The sequence below is a fragment of the Besnoitia besnoiti genome, chromosome III, assembly GCF_002563875.1.
Source record: "Besnoitia besnoiti strain Bb-Ger1 chromosome III, whole genome shotgun sequence".
NCBI lineage: Eukaryota > Apicomplexa > Conoidasida > Eucoccidiorida > Sarcocystidae > Besnoitia > Besnoitia besnoiti.
Genome location: NC_042358.1, coordinates 2,898,570 through 2,920,968, shown reverse-complemented (window position 1 = coordinate 2,920,968; position 22,399 = coordinate 2,898,570). Strand labels below are relative to the sequence as shown.

The 22,399-nt window shown below is 59.0% G+C and overlaps 3 protein-coding genes across 3 annotated transcripts; 1 reads left to right on the top strand and 2 right to left on the bottom strand.

Moving 5' to 3' along the window:
• Window positions 1–226: 226 nt before the first annotated feature.
• Window positions 227–1,234, top strand: BESB_047020 (uncharacterized protein; the record flags this gene model as incomplete). The annotated part of the gene is made up of 1 exon (XM_029363153.1): window positions 227–1,234. The coding sequence occupies one exon, from the start codon at window positions 227–229 to the stop codon at window positions 1,232–1,234; it is 1,008 nt and encodes a 335-aa protein (XP_029220519.1).
• Window positions 1,235–3,260: 2,026 nt separating this feature from the next.
• BESB_047010 (uncharacterized protein) lies at window positions 3,261–15,722 on the bottom strand (the record flags this gene model as incomplete). Its single annotated transcript, XM_029363152.1, has 5 exons — window positions 3,261–4,727; window positions 4,995–5,166; window positions 5,812–6,110; window positions 6,382–10,461; window positions 10,917–15,722. The coding sequence occupies 5 exons, from the start codon at window positions 15,720–15,722 to the stop codon at window positions 3,261–3,263; spliced, it is 10,824 nt and encodes a 3,607-aa protein (XP_029220518.1).
• Window positions 15,723–18,588: 2,866 nt separating this feature from the next.
• Window positions 18,589–19,350, bottom strand: BESB_047000 (SAG-related sequence SRS25; the record flags this gene model as incomplete). Its single annotated transcript, XM_029363151.1, has 1 exon — window positions 18,589–19,350. One exon carries the CDS (start codon window positions 19,348–19,350, stop codon window positions 18,589–18,591), a length of 762 nt encoding a protein of 253 aa, XP_029220517.1.
• Window positions 19,351–22,399: the final 3,049 nt, after the last annotated feature.

The following is a 22,399-nucleotide window of genomic DNA, read 5'->3' as shown; positions in this document are numbered from 1 at the left end:
AAGAGACAGCGTCTTGCCTTCCCGCGTTGTTTTTTTTTCCGTCGTCCTTCATAGTCTCCTCACCTCCTCAGCTGTCCGCTGCGTCTTCCTCGTGGACTGAGTCTCTCTCGCTTCCGAAATCGTCGTCTCAGGCTGTCTCTCCTGCGCCCTACGACCCTCGAGAGATGTCTCTTTCTCCTCGCTTCATTTCAACAGAGCGTCATCCCCTCTCTTAATTTTCTTCACCATGGTCTGTCGCATGCGTTTAAAGCGCCTGATACCCACCCCGGGCTTCGGGCCTGCTGTCGCTTCGTCCTCTCTTTGCTCGGCTGCTGCGTCTCTTGTTTTTTCTACATGTGCGTCTTCTCGGCGTGCGCCGCCTTCCCCTCCCCGCTCCACTGACTCTTCTTCGTGCGCGACGCCGCGTTTCCAGCGTCTTGAGAGTGAGGCTTATTCTTCTTCCCTTCGCGGTTTCAATCACGCAGGGCGTCGCGCGAAGTTTCACTCCCAGCCGTCGCTCGCTCCTCGTGCGTCCCCTCACCCGTCTTCCCTCTGCTACGGTGCGGCGCAGCGGCCTTTCACCACGCCGAGTGCCTCGAGTTCTCCTGCGTTCTTCGCTAATGCGAGATGCATGTTTTCTTCACTGGCTGTGACACCCTCATCTTCTTTCCCCGACGCTGTCGTGTCCGCTCTTTCTCCTTCGTCAGCTTCTCACCTTTCTCTCGGTTTCTCAAACGCGTCTGGCCTCTGCCCTAGCTCCGTGCGAGACTGTGCCCGGCTTCTCGGCGAACCTGCTTCCCTCCTTGCGGGCGTGTCTTATGGTTTGACATCTGCGCTCCCGTCAGATCTGTCTCTCTCGCCCTCCTCTCTCTCCCCCTCTTCGCCCTCGGCGTCGCTCAGTCCGCGGTCGCCTGCTTCAGCTGTCCGTGCCATCGCACCTGACGCAGCGGCCTCACTCGGGGGCGTCTCTGCTCTCTTCGCGGACTGCGCGTTTCCTTCCCGCTGTGATGGCACCTGCGCTGTCCGCACTCCGGACGCGCCGACGTCCGCTTCGCCGTGGGGGTCTGGCAGCTCTCTTTCTCGTTCCGAGCCGCTCGAGTGTCGCAGGGATCGCGGAGGAAAGACAAAGACGAAGCTCAGGCGCGAAGAGAGGCGGAGACGCAGGGCGCAGATTGAGAAACTCAGGGGCGAGGAGGAGAAGCCAGACAAGGCCAGAAAGGTGACCAGCGAGGACGTCATTATACTGCGAAAATAGTAACACAAGTAAGCGCAGTGGGGAAATCCAGACATCCCTTTTTCAGGGAGCGATCATCAGCGACCACGCTCACGAGAGTCCGCGCCGGCATGCAGCCGCAGGGGAGGCAGACAGGCCGTGAGTCGACGAGAAGTGAATCAGTGGCTCTTCGAGGCGAAGGGGTTGAAGTGTCCAGCGAGCCCATGCCCGCTAGGAGACCAGTTAGAGGTTGAGAGGAGACAGCGACTGTAGCGGCCTCGAATGCGCTGTCACCGAAGCCACGCAGTTCCAAAAAAAAGCGCGTGCGGGGGTGAAAAAGCCCATGCCTGCGAAGAAGTTAACTTAGGGGTAGGAGCGACAGGTTGTTGCGTGTGCCTTGCGTGCGCAGTGTTTGCAGTTTGGTGTCTTGTGGCGTGATGCTTCTCCTCGACGCCGATTCATCACTTTCTCGTCTTGCTGACAGTTTTCTATCTGCCGGAGCTTCAGCGGGGTTCTGTTCCCTGTCTGTGTTGCCTTTTTTCTTCTGAAATTCCTGTGAATTCCATTTTCTGGTCCGGGAGGATGTTCGCCGCCTCGGTGTTCACGGCTGCGTTGGGGCGCCTTCTCCGATGTCCAGTGCCCGCGGCGCCTCGCTTGCGTCGCAGTGCTGTTTCTCGTCTTTGTTTATCGACAAAACGGTTGTTGACTCCGACAGGCAAGAACTGTCTGCATATATATGTGTAGCGAACCCTATAGATATCATATATAACAATATAGCATATATATATATATATATATATATATATATATATATATATATATATATATATATATATATATATATTTGTATGTTGACAATTGAGGAGGCTGCCGCAGCACTTCTACAACCGGACGATGACCGCTACAACTCACGCAGGGTGCTTCTAGAGAGACGTTTTTGCGCGGAACTGTCGCGAAGAAAGAGACGAAAGAAGCAAAGCCTGGCTGAGATAAAGGCCATGCAGCTGAGACGACACAGTAGCTGCTTCTCGCTCTCAATTCTGGCGACTGTCTATGAAGTGCGGACGGAGAGCTAACTCCGATCCACGGACTGCCTCCTCACGTTGGAGCTGAAATCGTAGTCATGTAAAGAGAGAGCGCCATTTCAGCACGCTTCAGACTCTCGCGGAAAGTCCTCAGCCGTGCTACAGGGTAACGGAACGCACTGCACGGTCTTTGGGCTACAGTCGAATCACGATTTCGAACCCATAGATTCCGCCCGTCTTTCGAAACCTTTCTCAAAGCAGCTCTATCCTCTTTCTCTTTGTCGTTCGTTCGCTTTGTTCGACCTGCGCATGACCGTCTCCTTTCAAAACCCTAAACCCTCTCCAGATGTGCACCTTGCGTCCTCTCCCTTGAGCTCCGCTACATATTTCTCTCTGTCTTCATTTTCTGGTGTGAGCTGTGTTTCATACTGCCTCGCAATTGTCTTCGCACTTCCTCCACTGTGCCTGTTCTCTTTCTCTGCATGCTCGGTTGTGCGTGGCTGCATCCCTCTCTTGCCGTCCCCCCTTTCTTCACAGATCTCCTCTCGTTCTCCACTTTCTCTTGTCTAGCCTTCTTTTTCCCTTCGGTTGCCTCATTCTCTCGGCCCCCTTCACTCGGCTCCCCTCATTCGTTCTCTTTCTCTGCCGTGTTTGGTGCCTCTGCTTTCCTCCCTCTTGGCCGCCGACGTCTTCGTTGCTTCGTCATCTCCTGTGAAGCAGCGCGTGCAAATCTGCTGCCGAGAAGCGTTTTGTCAATCGCAGCACCCCAGCGGACGCATTCGCAACTATCGCCTGCCTTCTTTTCTCTCCATCTTTGCCTGCCGTCTCTGGGTGCCACATCACATGCGCCCGTCTCTGCCTATCTTTCAGACGGCAAAATATGTTTTGCGGCGTTTCAGAATCGACTGCGCCCGCAACGTCCCCTCCGCCTGCGGCCTCGTGGCGATCCCGCGTCGATGCGCCTCTCGAAGCAATTGGCGACGAAGAGCAAATGCAGCGCTTTCTCCAGTTCTTCGCCCGCTCTGCGGCATCTCGTGGGGATGTCAGATCTCTCTTTTTTCGCGTCGTGCTTTGAGATTTGCACGCGGGATTCTCTGCTTGTCTGCCCGCTGTATCTCCGCATTTTGTGCCGCATGTCTCGCTCGGTTCTTCTCGGTTTCTGTCTCTCCGCCTTCCTCTCTCCTTCCCTGCGTCAGGCGCCCGTGTCGGCGCGTCCTTGCCATACGCGTTCTGTGCGGCCTCTTCCTTCTGGCTGCTCCCCGGCACCTCCCCCGCGCGCCGCGGGCCTCCGCCACTTCGCCGATGCGCAGCGAGAGACAGCGAGCGAGCAGGAGGCGGAGGATAGCGCGTGGGGGAAAAGGCAGAGTGTGCGAGGCTGCACGCAGCAGCGAGGCAGTACCCGAAGGCTGAAGGCGAGGCAGAGGCAGAGGGGAAGGCGCGAGGACAGGCACGGCCTGGCAGATCGCGGGCGGCGCCGCTGGAGGCCTCAAGCCATCGTGACTCTTCGCGCGTTGGCGCACTGCGGCACCAAGCCGGTGAGGCACGGAAGACGGCGAGAGAGAAAGGCTGTGCGCCGACTCTCTCAAATTTCCACGCGTCTCGTTGCCAAAGGCGATGCATGCGTCTCCCGCGCTGTCGGCGATTGCCTCAGGGTCTCGGCGGCCTGGCGTGGCGTCGCTGCCTCCGCGTGGCACGACGTTGTCTCCCGCGTAGGCTGCATCTAACAGTTCGCGCGTAAGATCTGCAGTGAGGCCAAATGCGTCGCCGTCACCCTCGGCAAGCGACGTTGCTTCGTCGTGCACATCCTTCCAGTAACGGGGCGAGCCGCGCCTTCTTGGGAGAGCGGGCGCGAACGCCGCGAAGGCCCCCGGCGGCGACGAAGCCTCACTGCCGCCAAACTGAGAAAGAGACGGAGACAGAAAGTGCGGAGTACGCATGGCGGGCCCAAGCCCTCCAGCGACGCTCGAAGGCGACAGGAGCTGTCGAGACACTGACGATGAATGCGACGCTGAGGACGAAGTGGAGTTCCTCTTTGCAGGCGCAAGACACGCGGAGACGAGGTCAGGCTGCGGCAGGTCGCGAGGCTGCCGGTTGCGTGTGGGGTCGATGTCTCTGCGGAAGCCGTTTGAGGTCTCAGGCTGCAGCAGGCAGGGCGTCCAGTCTCCCAGCTCCTGGAGAAGACAGCAGCTGTCTCGGCCGCAAGCGAGCGGTGCTCCCATCGGCGATTTTCTCTTCGCAGATGCAACGAGATGCGAGAGTTCCAAAGTGGAAGACGCGAGGGAAAAAGGAGGAGAGGCAAAGGAAAGGCTATGCGGGCCGGCTGACCCAGGGCCGCTAGAAAAGGGAAAAGGGCGATCACAAGAAGGAAAACATGCAGAGAGTCGAGACTGGAGGGGCGTTGGAGCTACCTGCGTCGTTGATGGAGCATCCTTCAGAGGCAGAGGGGCTTCAAGCAGACGTGCATGGAACGAGGTCATGCGCGTGTTGTACGCATGTCTCTCGTTGAGCATCTGCACACAAGGAATTCGGGCAAAGCGCAGGTATCACGGAGGCGCTATTCCCTGTTCTTCCCCCGACCCCCGCCCCCCTTAAAGTGGAGACTGAGACGGAACTCTCGGTGTGTGTGCAAGCCTGGTCTGTATTCAGAGGCCTGCGCAAGCCTAGCTTGTTAAACATGTATATCTGTAGTCATGCCGAGGCACACATCGGCCTGCAAATGACTGCGCGAGCTGTTCACGTTCCCATCTTCGTTTCCTGTGCGGCTTGTGGAGCCTCACCTGCGCCAGCGCCGCCTTCGCGTCCTCCAGCTGCGCTAAGAGCTTTCTCTCGATGGTGCGTCTCTCCTCGAGCTGGAGCTCCCACGCTTCTTTTTCGTCCTCCTGCGAGGCCCTCAGGCTCGCTGTCTCCTGCTCGGCTGCCGCCAGAGACGTCCGCAGCGCAGCGATTTCGCTGCAAAGACATCCGCCAGAAGGCAGAGTCACACACACAAGCAACAACGGAGTTCAGTCTGCAAAGAAGATGCGATTCAGTTCTTTGAGGATTGCACGTTACGCCGCCTGTGGATGCGCGGGTCACAATCCTTTCTCCACTCGCGAATCCAGACACCACAGAGGGAATACTCGAGGGGAAGCCACGGCAGCGAGGCCAGAGTGAAGGCCGCAGGCTGCAGCTCGCGTTCCCCCCTCGCAGCTCTGTGCACGATCCTTTCCTCACGCCAGGCAGACTCCTCATGTGCATCACTTTGACTCCTCCCCCTCCCCCTTTCCCCCCTCCCCCCCAGTGTTCGTTTCGCTGTGTGTCAACAGAATACTGTATTTTGGGGTTGGATATCCTCTGCGCGTCTGTTTTCTCTTCTGAGTCCATCGCTCGCCCGCCAGGGGTGGAACCACCAGGCCGAGGTCACGCCGAGGGACGGGCTGTTGGCTTTGTGGCTCGCGGTGAAAGCGCCGCGAACGCATGTCGCTGCAAGGCGTTTTCGCGTTCGTTTAGACACTGTTTCTCTCCGTAATAAATAGTGCGTTTTGCATGCAGCTCTCGCATGGATGTCTCTCAGGGACATCTGCATACTGCGGGCTCCGGTCTCGCGTCTCTCACCTGGTCGCTCTGCTCATGTCCTTCTGCGCCTCTCGGTATCGCGCCTCTTCCTTCGCTGCCGCCGTTCGCGCCGCAGCCTCCAGCGCAGCTTCCGCCGCCGCGCGTTGCTTCTCCGCGGCGCAGGCGCGGCTGTCGGCCTGGTGTCCCTCCTCGCGAGCCTGCGCCTCGGCTCTGCGCAGCTTTGCAACTTTCGCCTTCAAGGAGACGAGCTGCGCATGCGCAGCGGCCAGCGCCGCAAGCGTCTGGCGATGTTCGCGCTGGAGCGAGGCCAGAGTCGAGCGCAGGCCGTCAGTCTCCCCCTGAGAGGAGCAGAATCTCACACGCACACGCGCGAGAGCTTTCTGCAGAAGCGTTGCAAAGCGATCGCGCGGCGCAGAAGCAGACATGCGTGCGCAGGAAAACCGAAGACGAAATCTCGAGGAGGCGACAGACAGAACGTGAGGCCCGACTAAAACGCGATGGAGAGAACGCGCAGTCGATGCAGCAGATGCGAGGCCGCCCGCGAGAGGCAAGAAGACAGCTACAGAGCGCATGACGCACGAAACACGGATTTTTGCTTTCTCTATTTACCTCGCGCTGTTGCAGCCGCTCGAGGAGCTGCGCGTGATGCTTTTCGAGCCCCGTGACGTGTTTCTCGGCGGCGTCAACTCTCCTCTGACGCACGCTATCTTGGCTTGTCAGGGCCTGCAAGTCGCTCTGGAGCTGTCCCTCTTCTCGTCTCTGCGTGTCGTGGACTCGCGCCTGAAGCGCTGCCTCGTGGCCGCCTCTCTCTCTGCTTTCGCCTCTCTTTCTGCTTTCGCCTCTCTCTCTGCTTTCGCCTCTCTCTCTGCTTTCGCCTCTCTCTCCTTCTGCCTCGAGGCCCTGGCGCTCTTCTGGCGCTTCTACGCTTTCGCAGGGCTCAGTCGCCCAGTCGTCGGTCTCCTCTCCTGCGTGGAGCACGCCGCTCGCCTCGTCGCCCTCTTGTTCCTGTCTGCATTCGCTGCTCTCAGAGACTCCGCTGTCTCTCTCTCCCTCTTCTCTCTCCGCGTCTGCTGTCTCATCCTCACGCTCCGCAGGCGTCTCCGCCGCCGCGGGTTCGCCCCTCGCGAGCCGCTCGAATCGCCGCGCGCGCGAAAACGAAGAATCCGGCGACGCCGGAGAGGGCGAGACTAGCGAAGGGCGGAGCCCCTCTGCAGCCGCTAGCGAACCTATTCGCGGCGCCTTCACGTCGTCGCGTTCGCATGCACCATGCGGAAACATGGATTGTTTTGTGCGTCTGTCACCGCTTTCGTCCCAGCTGTCTGCCTCCCGGCTGTCGCCTCCTTTGTCGGAATCGTCATCCGCCCTGCTACCTCCTGTGCTTCCGCGGCGAGCACGCGCTTCACCGTCTCCCTCGGCTCGGTCTTCTCGGCCCTCGGCGGGGTCTCGCCTTCGCGAACTGCCCTGCTTTTCAGCCTTCCTCAGGATCGCCCGACAGCGCTCCCACTGGCGTGCGACGGCGTGCTGTTGCCTCGCAAGCGTGCGTTTTTCTACGTGGAAGCGTAGCGTCTCCGACTGCAGGAGCGCGTTTTGCTGGCTGAACTCTGCTTTCTCTCTCTCAAAGGCCTCACGCAGCCGCAGCAGCTCTCGCGTGTGCGTCTTTATGTCGCGCAGCACCAGACTGAGTTTTTCTTCTCTCCGCGCGAGCTCCGCGGCCTGCTCTGTTTTGGCCTGGATGCATTCTGCGTCTTTCGCTCGCCATCGGCTGGAGGCGCCCTCCGGCGCTTGTCTGGCTTCGCTGGACTCGCAGTCGCCTCCTCGCGAGTCTTCCGTCCCCCCCTTGCTGCCTCGCCGCCCTCCTTCTTCCCTGATCTCCAACACTTCCGTTTGAGTCTCTTCGTCCTGCATTGCGTGTGTCTCATCTTCTTCTGTTGTTTCGTTTTGCCTCTCCAGTTCTCCTCCGCCCCCCGTTTGCCCGGTCCCAGGCGACTCATGATGCAGGCGGAGAACGGCCTCTAACCTCGCGTCGACGCTGTGTCTCCTTTTCTCGCATTCGGCCTTTTCTTGCTGCAGCTGCTGCTCCCAAACGCGACATCTCTCCTCTGCGCCTCTCATCTGCGTTTCGCGCTGCTGTAGCGCCTCGAGCGCCCTCGCGAGCTCTTCTCTGCCTTTCGCTACATCTGCCTGCTCAACTGCAAGCTGTGCCTTCCTTCTTCCCACCTCGTCGCTTTGCCGCCCAATGAGCTCTTTCTCTCTCTCAAGTTCTTCACTTGCTTGCCGCAAAGTCTCTCTCTGAACGTCCAGTTCGTCGTTCACTCGCTGCGTCTCTTCCCGCGCTGCCTGGAGCTCCTCCTTCTCTCTTGTCGACTCGTCCTTCATCGCCAACACGTGCCTGTGCACCAGCTCTCCCCTGTTTTTCTCTTCTTCAATGGCCTCCATAAGTGCCTTGATCTGCATCCGTTGCTCGCTGAGTTCGCGTCTGCGCTCGTGGACGTGCTGCGCTTTCCTCCTCACATATCGCACCTTCTCTCTCAAAGCTTCCGCTTTCTTCCTCAGCTGGACAGCCGCCTTCTTCTGCTTCGCGTGCACTGCGCGCTGTCTCTCGCACTCCGCTCTCAGGCGCTCCCTCGCGTGAGAGAGTTTTTCTTTCTCGAGCCGCAGGCGTCGCCGCTCTTCTCGCTCCTCCGGCGTCTCCTGAGAGACATCCTGCGCAGCTCGCTCCGCGTCTTCCCTGCCATCGCCCTCTGCTCCGGGTTCTTCTCTCGAGTGTTGCCGGCGGCCGCGAAGGCTGCAAGCGCCGCGACCGTCTCCGACCTCCGCCTCGCGCACGCTGTCGATTCTTCCGCGCTGGGTGTCCTTCTCCGTTGGCGGATTTTGTCTCTCTCTGTCGCGCAGTGCCTTCTCTCTCAGCTGCAGCGCGCTCTCTAGGCGCTGCAGCTCGAGCCGTTTCTCATCCAGTTGCGCCTCCTGCTGTGCGAGTTTCTGTATCCACTCGCACGTGCGAGAAGAGGAGGGAACGTGGCGAAGCGCGCGGGAGCCAGATGGAAAATGTTCAGGCGAGCCCCGGCAGGCAGGCGCGTGTGAGGTCGTTTCTGGCCGCGCCGAGGAACGCGGAGCCTCGCGCAATCCGCTGCTGTCGCGCGTGAATGCCTGAGTCTCTGCTGGCGCTCTCTGCGCGTCTGCTTCTTTCTCGGATTTTTTCGAATCCCACGGGGGAAAAGGGGCGTCTACCCGAAGCAGCGCATCGAGCTCCTCGAGCGAGCACGGAGAGAGCGCAGACGGCGGGAGTGGAGGAGACGCCGCAGCAACTGTTGCATGGTGCCTCGGCTTCACCTCCAACCCGCCCTCGTCCCGCGGCAGGCGAGGCGACTCTGCGGCGTCGCTGCGCAGCGGTGCGGGCGCAGCGTTCACACCGAAGGATGGTGATGAAGACGACAAGGAAGAACGCACCGACGGGGGAGGCGCAGAAGGCGAAAACGAAGCCGGTGGAGACGAAGCAGCCTCAGAAGCCGGGAGAGACGATGTGGAGGACGAAAAACTCATAAAGACTTCGGCTGCCGTCGTTAACTCGCACGGATGGCTTTCCGCAGGAGGCACGCCTGCAGGGGTACCGCCGCGTGGCGGTGCGCTAGTCAGCGACGCGGAGGACGCAGAAGGGAGGCAGGGCGCATGTGAACGGGCGACGCATGGCGCTGGCGACGGAAGGGCAGCAGCGCCTTTCTGATGTGTTACCTTCTGCAGGCAGGCGTCGCCGAACGCCGGCCTGGGCACGGTAAACGTAGCACCAGGCGCCGGCGAAGACAGGGTCTCTTCCAGGGGAGCAGAAGCGGGAGATCGAGCCTCTGTTAAAGGCGAAAAGGCGAGCGGCAATTCCGAAACAGGGGAAGGGAAACAAGGCACTGAGGACGCCGAGAGGGCTGCAGGGGGATACAACGCGGAACTCGAGCTGCACGCGGCGGAGGCGCCGGCTGACGAGGAAGACGAACAGACACTCGAAGCCGACGCTGGCGCAGGTAGAGGACACGGAGGAGAGAATAACCAACAGGCACACGCAGACGGCCAGCAAGGAGCCGCAGCACACATCGGACCCCAGGAAAAGGTCGGCGGAGGCGCGGCGCTCGAAGCTGTCGCGTGAGAAGCGTCTGGTGGGCTAGCGCAGCCACACGCTTGGCACGCCGAGGACGAGGTAGACGGCGGCAACCTGTGGGTCGGCTGGGGGGCGGAAGGAGCGGCAACAGAAGCAGAGGGACGAGAGGAAGGTCTGACGGGGGAGTAAGAGAGTTCCGCCGCGGCAGAAGGCAGCGAATGACTAGGCGCCAGCGGAGGCGTAGGCGAAAACGAAGCGCAAGGACCGAAAGGCCATGCTGGGAGCGAGGCAGAGAGCGTATGAGACTCGGGCGACGGGCGAGCGTGGCGCAACGAGAGCGAGGCGGTTGACGCTGAGCGCGAATGCGACGCCCGGCGGGGACTCGAGAAAGGCGAGGCCTCCGCAAGCAGGTCTGATGCTGAAGAGGCGCAATCCGCTTCGCTAGCGCTCCCCAAGGCGTCGACGTGGCGGCGTCCACGACGAGATCTGCACCGCCGCTGCAGCCCTCTTCCCTGCTCTCGGCCTCCTTCGTCTGTGCGGTTCGCGTAGCTGTTGGAGTGTGACCAGGGCCGCCTGCGTCTGGGGACTCCGGTGTTCTTCCGCTTCTGGTGCTCAACAGACGTGTCGCCAGAGAGGCTCACCGCGGGCGTGAGGAGATCGCCTCCGATGTCCCTGAGGCAGGCGTCCTCGCCCCGGTTTCCCAGCCCTTCGCTTTCGTAGAATGCCCTTTCACGTCTAGGTTCTTCTCTCGACTATTCTCTTCCCTCCCGATTTCCATCGCTCGCCTCGACGCAGCCGCACCGGCGCCGCGTCTCTCTGTCTTCCGGTGGCTCCAGGCAAGAGACGCGTCGCTGTGTGATGAGGATGACGGCGAAGGGGAGCGCCCGGAAGCATTTGAAGCTCCGGACGGGCAATAGTCAGCCGCAGGTGATTCTCGCGAAGCAGGAGGGCTGTTTGGTTCTAAGCAGCGTTCTCTCGTCTTCCTCCGCGTGTGTGGATGCTGCTGCCGCTGCGGCGAACGATCTCGTGGTCGCGTCTTTCGGCCGCTTCGTAGACCTACGTTGGCAGCAGACGATCCGAGAGTGGCAGCTGAAATCACCTCCCCTTTGCGGGCTGTTTTTTTGCCTTCTGTGTCGGTGGTTCTTGAGGCTGCAACGCGCTGGCTGCGGTCGCCGTGAGAGAGCTCGCCCTCAGTCTCCGTTTCGGGTGCAGAAGGAAAGTCAAAGAGAGAGGACGACGGAGAGGAGAGGAAGTCTGAAACCGGCGAGAAAGCGGATGACAACGACTCCTGTCGCCGTCGCTTGGAAGCCGTACAGCCGGCAGGCTCTTGGCAGCCATTGCGGCCGCCGTCGAGGGTATCTTTGTCCTTCCTCCGTGCGGAGGCGCCTTCGGTTTGCCTGGTCGACAGCCCACGTCCCCCGTCAGCTTTCCACAGGTCATCCAAGCCGGATCGCGTCCCTGAGGCGGCGCTCGCCGTCGCAGAGGGCTGCAGTTCTCTGAATGCATCCGTCGGAGAGGGCGGCGAAGTCGCAGCGGAATTCGCAGACGCGACACAAGGGAGGGGTAAGCGCGAGGCAGACGAAAGAGGAGAAAACGGTGCGATTGGATGCAGCAGGACTGATGACGGCTGGGGGTCGTGGAGGTGTGGCGAGCAGCAGAACCTCGGATCCTTGGGAAGCTGTCGCAGTTCCTCTGCAAAGTACGCAGAAATCTCGTCCAGAGGCAGCAGAGGACGCCGAGTCGCCGCTGCAGAAGAGCCCGGCAAGGCGCCGGAAGTGCAGGGCGCGGCGGCTGAGACGGCCTCCACAGCTCTCTGGCAAGAAACTTTCTGATCCACCGTTGCGCCGTCGTGCGATGGAGCCGCGGGCGCGGCTGGCGCGGCTGCGTCGGTTCGCAGGCGGCGCGAAGGCAAAGGCGACGAAGCGGGGCATGGCGCGACGGTTGTCGCCGCGGTAGACTCGTCGTAGGCGGTGGTGAAGTCGGGGGACGAAGGCGGCTCGCAGGACGACGGGAAGGACGGAGAGAGGAAGGTGCGGGAGGCCAATGGCTGGTCGCACAGCGGATCGCGACGCGCCTCTGTGGAAGGAAACACCGACCGGAAAGCCAAGACAGACGCGGACGGCTGCACCGGCACACCGAGCGAGGGGCTCAAATCGGCGGACAAGAGACACGGTGGCGATGAGGGGGCATGCAGAGGAGACGAGGCATTTGCAAGCGACGCACAGCCAGCCTGAGACTGTGCGGAAGCGTGCGAAGCCGTCGAATCTAGCGGCGGTGGATCCGGAGGAACTCTCGGACCGCCAGAAAAGCATGGAATTCTGGGCTCGGTGAACGACAAGGGGGATAGCTTCGGAGCCGGGGCTGGCGCGCCGCCGAGTGTGACGTCGCAGGTGGCGGCTCCGCGGACGTCGCTGTCTCCTTCGAGTTCTTTGTCTCGTCGCGTGTCTTCGCGTCTGACTCCAAATGTCGGTGAGAGCTGCGGGCTCAATCTCCTGTCCACTCTGAGGGGAGACGCGGCGAGAGGGAAGCGAAGAGGGGAGCCGGCGTCTGCTAGGTCTGCGCATGCCGTCACTAGCGAGGGCGGTGGCTTTTCAGCTTCTGGCCGTCTCCCGGAGGCGTCTCCGGCGTCCCTCTCGTCTTCCGGCGTCTCTGTGGCCCCGTCAGTCAAGTCTTCGAAGCTCTCTCCGCCGCGGGCTCCAGGGGGCGTGCTGCCCGTCGCCTGTGCTTTGGATGACTCGCTCTCGATGAACACCGACCAGACAGTGAACGCAGAAGGCCGCGACCGCGAGACAGGAGCTCGCGCGGCAGCTGAAGCGACAGAGCATGACAAAGGAGCGGGAGGGGAGGAAGCCGCCACGCCTCGACCTAGATCAGAGGGACAAGACGAAGAGCGGTGTGCCTTATACGCCCAACTCGGTCGAGCGACTCCAGACGACGTAGGAGGGGAGGAAGACGACGAAGACGCGCGAGCTGATGAAGTCGAAAGTGCAGAGGCGGAAGACGCGCAGGGACGGCCAGAGTGAGGAGACGTTCCGCTGGGGTCTTGGGCTTCGCGCGCCTGGCCTCTCCGCCTGGCTGCCGGCGAAGAGTCCTTTTGCTGCAAACCTCTCAGCCCCGTGGCAAGGTCTCTTCCATCTCCGTTAGCTGATTCGTTGGACAGACTGGGGGAAACCCTGGGCTCCGCAGGCGCCGATGCGCGAGCAGAGGGAGGCGAGTCTGACTTGCCTGCGACTCCGAAGCGGTCGCAGTCTGCCTGCGTCCTAGGGCAACCCGTCGGCGTTGCCGCCCTAGATTTAACGGGGCTAGCGGCTTCTCTCATTACTACGTCTCTTTCGCCGTATTTCACTCCATCAGCAACCACCGTGCGGGCGGGTGCTGAGGACGCCCTTTCTGACTGTTTTTCCTGGTGATTTCCACACCGCGTCACGCGCTTCGTGCCGCTTTCCCTCGACACCTCTCTGCAGCGTTCGACTTGACTTCCGCCGCCACTTCCCTGAGATGTCTCCTCGCTCGAGGCGAGTGAACCTAGCGTGGGCGAGGGCACTGTGCGCTGGTCGCGGCGGACTCGGTCTTGTGTGTCGAGGGGCACATCCAGGACTTCTGGTGAGGTCTCTTTGAGGTTTCGTGGCTCATTTTGTTGATGCTTCGGGCGATTCGTCCTCACTCCGTCTGACGCAAGTTTCCCAGTCGCGCCTGGGCCTCCAGCGGCAAATCGGTCTTGGACGTGCGTGTGAGTAGCGCTCCCGTTCTGTGGAGTCGCGGGCTTCAACGGCGCGCTGCGGCACGCCTCGAAAGAGACATCCGCGGGGGACGCGCCCGCGTGACTGCAAGGGGCTCCTTTTGGCATGCCCAGGAACGCCGTGGAGGGCTGCTCCAGAGGCCTCCGTCTGCTGGCTCGCGGAGGAGACGTTTGCGTGTCTCTTAGATCATCGTCTTCGGCGCCTCCATAGGAGTTCTGTAGATTTTGCGCTCTGCCTCCTGCGTCTGCCGCGAGGGGCGGCGCCTGCGCAGCCGGAGGCGCTTCAGTTCGAGCATCAGCCCGTCGTTCGTTCTCGATGTCCGCCCCATTAAGCGAGAATTCTATTGTGACAGTATCGGCGAAAGACGGTGCGCGCGCAGCAGCAGGTGGCAGCGAAAAAGGAGAGGGGCCGAACGCGTTCACGGCGTCTTCTAACGGCGAGGCTGTAGGGGATTTCTGCTCCAGCTGGCATTCGATCTCCTGCCTATGTGCATGTCCTTCATCCCCGGTGCTGCCCCCTCGTGTCTGCTGGCGTGTTCCTGCGTCAGCGTCTCTCGAGACGTATCCGTCGCCATCACATGCCTTCTGCATCTGCATGCGGCATTGTGGGGCTCCGCTCGTTTTGTTTGGGCTCCCGAAGCGCGGAAGCGTCAGCGAAACGCTGGCTCTACGGATATGTCCGACGCCCGCGCCGACCATCGCGCGATGCTCTCCAGTGAGGAGGAGGTTCGTCATGCCTTGAGACAGCCCCGCACCCGGCTCCGCGTCAGGCCATGTTTGTTTACTACCGTTCAGGGAGAGAGAAGAGCGCGTTGTAGGGCGTGCTGTCTCCTCCGCCTGTAAGGCCGCTGCGACCGCAGCCGCGGCGGCCGCCGCTGCCGCAGCTTTGGCCTTCTCGGCGGCTGCCTTCGCAGCGTCCGTGCAGACTATCGACCTGGCTTCGCGTGAAACCGGGTCCTGCGACCCTGACCCCGAGCCGGGATCCTGAGTTCCTTTCAACTGAGGCGGCAAAGCGGAGCCTCTTGGTAGAGATTTCGGCCTGCCGAGAGAGAGGAACCTGGAATCCGGAGGCTCAGACGTCACCGGCGCAAGACCAAGAGCCGCGATCGATTGGGGCGGCTTACCTGGAACAACATCACTCGAGGGTCTCTCTAATCGGTTTTGCGGTCGAGGAGCTTGCACTGAGCCACGGCGGCTCTCCAAGTACGACCTTGATTCGAGTTCCAAGTCACCGCATACGGCCTCTGAGTCCACGCGCAACGGCGGCAATGGCCGTCTCGCTGATGGCGATTCTACAGGATAAGCAGATGCGGAATGCCGTCCGACGCTCGGTGACGTATGAGGAGGAGGCAGTCCCACAGTACCTGTCGCTGCTGCCTCAGATCGCGTAGAAGAAAAGGCCGTTGACGGCCGCGGGGTTTTTCTCGAAATTGCATCTGATCCGTGCGTGCCGGAATGGCATTCCAAGTGACGCTGGCTAGGATGCAAAGCAATATTTCTTTCCGAGCGGGGGACGGCTCGAGAGGTGCAGTAGGGTACGGACGATCCGCATAATACTTTCGTTGTGTTTTGCCGGGCAGCCTGCGTCGTCGGTCGTCGGAGAACGCGAACGAAATCGTGCGCATTTGGCACAAGGCCTGTCTGGCAGGACGGGGTCGCTACCGTCCTTGTCCGTGCGAGAAGCGGCCTCTGCAGCGGAGCTCGGTTCCAGGCATACGACGAGCTCCCGAGGCGTACTCGACCTGGACGGCTTGGAGGGCTCTCTTGACCAGCGCCGGCAGCCGGTGCAGAGGATGATAATTCGAGACTCAGTGGCAGCGCCGAGTCTTCCGAGAAAGCAACACACTGTCGGGGCATCCCGTTAGCGGACTGTGGCGTTTGATGGAGAGCCTTGGGGCGCGGACAGGAAGACAGGAAAAAACAGTTTTCAGCAGCATCCGTCGCGCCAGATGCCTGGCCCTGCGGCGTTCGGATATCTGTCGGAGCACATGACGCTTCGGTTTTGTCGTGGAAACAGAAGAGGTCTCCGGGGGACGAGGGAGTGCGCAAAGAGGCTTCAGGACTGGAGGATCCCGATGATGTTGTTCGTATACCATCTGAGCACTGTGAGACTCCTGAAGTCCACATAGCATGAGGGGGGGACCGCACCCTTCTTTCCATGATAGTGAATCCGAGGGTTTTCGGTGAGGGGGGCAGAGAGCAAAACCGTGAGAATTTCCAGCGTACGGGAGTGAGCGTCACATGCCGGTGACCTGGTGATGTGAACGCTGCAGCTGTGAGTCCATTTGGCGCCGCCGCGGCACCTCCGCCCAATCCTTGGAAAGTTGCTCCAATGTCATGAGTCATGGTAGTCACCGCATGCCTGCTTGCGTCTTGCTCATGCACGCAACAATCACGGCTTTCCTGACGCCGGGATGGGGGTCACAGGCTCTGAGTCGGCTTGTGCGCTATCACGCAGTCTCGAGAATCTCAAACGAATGGGTAGTCTTGGCTTAAAGTGGACGGATGAGCGACAGCTCAGCAAAATGTCAAGCCTAAAAGCTTCTTTATTCCCAAGACATGTTCCTGGAATAGCCATGGATCTGGGGGTCAGGGATGTAAAAGCTGGAACTCTCCTAAATAACTGCGATCATTCCTTCGAACAGCAGAACGAGCCCATATCGCTGATCCTAACAGCTTTTGCTCAACTAGTGAGTCCTTTCGCCATCGTACAACATAGGTACTAGCGAAAACCAGCTTTGGGACGCTCGTCTGAACATTCGTTCACAGCTAGAGTCCGCCAAAGAGCGTCAACCTCGTTTCGTCACCGCCGGCGGAGCGTATGGAAGGTAGATAAAATGAGACTGGAACTCAGACATGAAGAACCGGAAGCCCAGCCCAAGAACGAGGAACGGTTACATGTTCCGCTTGCGTGCTTGTCAAAATGTTCCTCGGATACACAAGCTCCGCTATCCGTATCAGGTTATTCGTGACGTCAGCCTGAATAGTGTAAGGTCACATCCGTTTTGAAAGTGTCTCCCTTTCTCAACTGGACTGCAAGGCGCATAGGAGGCACATCCACACATATTTCGAGATGCTAGCTGGTCTTCTACCTCTTCGTCGGTTTTCAGAGAAGGTTCAGCCGCGCCAGGTTATTTTTCCGGCCTGTTTGGGACCGGTTCGAGATATAAAGTAGGCAGGACAAGGAAGAGCTCTTGGCAGCAGCGCCAGCAGGATTGATGGTACGTGGGATCCGCTACTTAGAGGGACCGATGGTCTTGCTCACAAGACGCAGAAGTGACGCAGTCCCATCATGAGACTCTGGAGAGCTCCGAGACCCCTGCGTGAACTCTCACTCCCGATCCGTTGCCCTTAAGCGGTTCTAAACAGAACGAGGTTGGGCGATCAATGATGGCTGCCGGGTAGCCTGCCTCATTTCTGGCGCTTGGCGGCCTCTCGCTACCTGTCTTATTTCCTGAATCCGCATCGACACTCTCCAGCGCAGTGCTGCTACTGTAGTTGCTGCGCAAAGGAAGAGGCTCAAGAGCTATTCAGCTGGAAGCGCCCCACCAGTAGGCAAAGAAGAACTCTTCGCATGCCGCCACCGCCTTTTCTGCTGTTGCGACTTCCGAGGAACAAGGCTTCCACAACGCTATTCGTACCCCAAGCTGGGCGGCTGACGCCGTGAGCTAGGTGCAAACCGCATATAGTATTTGCAGTCCGAAACTTCATCGATCTAGCTGGCTCTCAACGACGTTTTGCAAGTCTTCCGTCTCTGCGTGTTTTTCGGTTGCAGTGTCTTGAACGTCCAAAGGGAACAACGCGGAGGACGTTAGGTCAATGTCGCAAGGGATCACGTTCATATTCACCCTTAGCTCAGGCGACTCAGCAAAAAATCCGCCGCTGTGTGTGAAACATCCGTTGGAGCCCCGCTGCCGAGACGCCGAGTCCTGCTTAATGCTCTCTTGAATGGAAAATACGTGTCGGCTTCAGATATCGATTGCTGTCTGTCTTGCTGGGCTTTCACGTTTCCCCCCTACGTGGCACCGAAGGCGTCTACTGAAATTCGCTTTGTCATACCCCTGCATCTCACATTTGTTCGTTTGCCAGACAAACCATCCTCTGTGTAATAATCGTTCTAGCAACACCGGATCTTGCGCGCAAAACCGTGAACCTCCAAGATCTACAATATCACCAAATCGGTGACACGTCTAAACTCTAGAACCTGTCTTGTCGGGCTGAAGCATGTAAGAATCGTAGCTAGCATTGGACGAGCCTGTCTCGTGGCAGTGCAACTCGACTCATCGGCGGGCAGCCACACGAGTGCTGGGAGCGCACGGTGGGGACCCGCTGAGCTCAGTCTCGCTGAATCCGCCGGACCCTCAGAAACAAATCCTTCAGACACTGTGATCAAACAATTGAGTAGATACGTTCGCGTCAAGGAAAGGAAACGCTGCGGCGTTGGCGCATGACCCTCACAATTGTCCAGCAGCGGTGAAGGGTATACACAAACCACAAAATGCCAAGCCGCACGCATCCTGACCATAGAACAGCTTTGATGACTTTCCGGTTTTATTACACGCATCGCATCGGAAATGTAGATGCAGTCAGGATGAGGCAGCTGGCAGCTCGAGCTAGAATTATAGGCATCAGAGCGAGGTTGGAAAAAAAATTTTATGTACAAAAGCAACAACCTGCTGTGTTTGATGCCTTGCACCACCACCCACTACGCCGTGTGAAATAGACCCAGCGGCAAAAAAAAAGTCGGCATGGCATTATAGATCCACTTCTGCGGGGCCGCGATACGGATCTCGGCGTCGTTAAAGTTCCCGCAGGGAGAGTGGTGTTAAATACCTTACGATCGGCAGCGCACGTCGAAGGGCGGGCACGTATAGGTTCCCCGAATGTATGTCTCCCACGCGAGCAGCAAGAGTGGAAGCACAATCGTACGAACGAATTCCGGAACCGTCAGTGCATCGGCAGGCGGACGAGGCGACTCGTGGGAGCTTGCACATCATATCGTTTGCGTGATTGCGACTCCGGCCCCAAGGGCTCCAAAAGCGGCAGAGATCATCGGCATGAAGCTCGAATGTGCGGAATGCGGTACATTCGGTGCAGCTCTTTCCTCTTTCGGGGGCTGTCGGACCCTGATGACAAGGCGGGTATGTTCCTTCATACCGCCCGATGGAGCGTCCCAGCGGTAGCTGAACGTCGCGTCGTCCGCTTCCGGTGGAATGTGCAGAGTTCCTGTGGTTGAGAGAGTGTCTCCCCCGCTCCAAAACTGGAAATCAGACGGCGCCTTTGGGAACAGCGTTGGATATGTAACCCTGGTCCCGTCTGTGCACTCCGGATCTGGCCCCTGGCACGTGTATGTAGTGACGCCATTGGGAGTTGTTGATGTCGCCCCCGGGCATCGCATCGTGACAGTATCACCAGGCTTCACCGTGACCCGCTTCACGGAAGAAAACAGCATACATCCAGTGAATAAAAAATAGTGCTCCTCTGCTAACGCTGTCATCGACAGCAGAGGCACACTGTGGACTAGCACCGCCACAAACAAGCAGCAGACACGAAGGGCCATCATTGTGCGTCGTCCGCGATGTGGGATATGAACCGTGGCTACGTCGGTTCCAATCAAGCTACGGATGTCAAACGTAACCTGTCTCCGTATAAAACTCACGAAATCCACAAAGTTGTCCAGAAGCGTGCACCTCCTCGAAAAATTGAATCCTCCGCGCTCGGATCTTCTTGCGCAGCAGAGGGGCGACGATCTCATGGCACGCGAAGGTTTCCCTGACTGAGATTGCGCTGTCACGTAATCACCGGTATTCTTGCTCTTTAGAGGCTCGAAACAACTCCTCACGGAAAAACAACAGTATCGCCACTGCCCTCCCGCGCCGCCGGAGGGCGTCTCAGCTTGCTGCAGCACACTGCGACGCTCCCCGACAGCAAACTGCGCAGCCAATTGCGACGCCCGCCGGCGCGCGTGTGCAGCTGCTGCGACTCGCAGCTGGTCGTCGATCCGGTTCCCGCGTCACTCAGTGAAGAATCGCGCCCCAAGAATTCTTGAGTCCCAGGCTCTTTAGCCACAGAAGGTAATGTCGTATCCTGTCTCATCCAACAGTGTCAGATGCATACGCCTCTGTTCTGTACTAGTAAAAGTTTGTTCTTGTAGCTGTTGTACTTCTGAATGGTGGAGGAGGGACGGGACACGACAGTTCCCTCTGGGGCTACACAGCCTGGGCTGCGCAGGCTCGGTCTCGGCCCCGAGGGCATCACACCCTAATAGGTGACAGCGAACGAAGACACTCACTTCACAACGGCGCATGCATAGGGAGGCAAAACGTGCTCGCTGAGAAGACACTCTCTTTGCAGTCCTGGCTATATCGAACATCAATCTCAAGGACTGGGACGTTAGGCTCGTGGCAGCGCGGACCACAGGCTCGTCACACGCGTCCGACGTGCAGTACCGAAGCTTCCACGATGTTCGGGGTACAGCCTACGGTAATCCACGGGATCTTTACAGCTCGCGATGATACAAGCGTTAGTGCAGGCGATGAGGATCTAAGCTCTTCAGACTGCGAAAACACTGCTTCCCGATAGCTTTCAGACCTTTGGGACCGGATGCGTCCGTGATCGTCCGTAGTGGAGATGTTCGCCGTGGGGTACACATCCAGGCGATGCTGCAAGCATGGATGCTTCCTCCTCTTCGTCGATTGCCTACATGCTGTAATAGTAACCGCGACGAGCGCCCGCGGCATCGCACCTCAAACGGCGACACCCTATCAGCTCGTTGATGCGTGCAAGCCCACATGAGAAAAATCCGTGATTGGTCTTTCGGCACGCCCTTTGATCGATGTCGACTGAAAACTCCCCCCTCTTGCAAATCCTACAACAGTGAGCAATTGCCACTCTCGGTGTGTGTGCGGCAACTCGTGTCGTGTTTTGTGAAGAAGTCGCTGTGATTTGTGCTTACTCCGCCTTGATCAACTATGGCTTCACTTGATGGTATTCGTAGGTGTATGTGCATGCAAGGGTAAAACTGGTGTGACGCAGGGCGCATACTCCTCACAAGCTCATAAGCGCAGCTGAGAACAATCAGTGTGAACACCAGAGTAACGCTTCATGAGGAGGATGTAGCGCCTGCCTCCTTAAGGATTTCGACAATGAAGCATGCCGGAAGTTTTACCAGGCCTGTGCGTCTTAGACTGCATCATACGCATTTAGTCTCAGGCCTCGAAATGGGCGGTTCGGTAGGGACAGATTTCTTCCACTTTGATAGAGTTTGTTACATGCGCAGTTACCGTGTCACAGACAAAAGCTGGTCAATGATAATGGACGAGACATCTGTGGCTTGTGAGTATTCAGTGTCAGATTCATCTGAAGAACAACTTTGGTTAGAGGGGGAGGAATCCGCCATCATAGTAAGGTGACTCCGATCTCTCTGACCTGCACATCCTCGTCCTGCTCGCCAGCTACCGCCCAAAGCCCGCAGTCGCAACGCCTGCGTGACTTCGGTAAGTCTATCCAACGCCTCGTTATCAGGGATGTTGGATGAGGAAAGAAGAGAATTTGAGGATGGCGAGGCGGTTCTGACGGACGAACCGATGCTGGTCGACGACAGTCCACCTCCTCTTGTGCAGCGATGCCTGCTACAAAGAAAATAACCAGAGTCTGTTGTGGAAGAGTCGTATTCGTGTTCGCTTTCCGGCTGCCTAGAACACCGCACACACAATGGTGTGTATTCAGGGACTCCGTACGTGCGGCAGATGTGGTCTCGAAGGTCCCCAGCTTCCTGCACTAAGTCGTGGAGCTCCCTAAAAAACTGCCACGCTGTCAGCGCGGGGAACGCCTTATGCGGCACCAGTTTCCTCGCGCGTCTCCTTCGTCGATTGCGCTGTCCACCACCGTCACACGTCTCGCAGGGACTAAGGGTTTTGCCTGTGGCCCCTGGTGAATCAGACGATCCTGGGCATCCATCGTGCGATACAGGGGCTTTTATCGCAGTCCCGCAGTGCCTTAGATTTCGACGTTCGCCGATAACGTTGCCCAACTGCACGTCTGCTTGCTTGTGCTTCCCAGCTCGCCGTCCCGTGGCAGAGCTCTGTTGACTAAAACACGCGTTGGTTCGATAGCTGCTATGGGGTGTAGCTGTGCCTGCATTGTACGGGAGTGTGTTTGGCTCATCGCGTGGAGTCAATTGCACCAAGCTGGCGCGTCTGGAAAGTGCGGGCTGTGAACAGCTGGGACCGGCGCCTCCGCATGCTCCAGGGCATGCCCTCTCCTGGGTCTCGGTGTGAGTGCGGTTGAGATTTGCGATTTTCGAGTCAGATTTTGATATCTCTGTCTGGCCTACATCAATGATGTCGACAACTTCTAAATGGTTCAGAGGGGCCAGCGGCTGCTGTCCGCGTGAACCATACTCGCTAGGCGGTACTAGTAGATCCTCTCCACAGAAAATCTCATGGCGGAGGAAGTCCCGCTGTGCAGTCGCACAAGCAGTCCCGGACGCCTCCGAGACGAGACGCATTTCGCCATCTTCTCCTCTCGAAGGAATCTCAGCCGGGTCTCTCCAGCATGTCCGCAGCGTTGATGGCAAGATGATTGGTGAACATGCTGGCCACGGCGTCCTGCCAAATGGGCATGTTCTTTCTTCTTGGTCAGACACAGGATTCCGTGAGATGCCGGTATTCTCAAGCGTCAGCCCATACTTGCTGTGTCTTGACGCGGACGGAATATTACGATATGGTAGTGGGGACGGACGCCTGAGGTCGCTCACTGAGTTTACTTCTGATCTCCCCATCCCCCTATGGAGGCACCTGCGA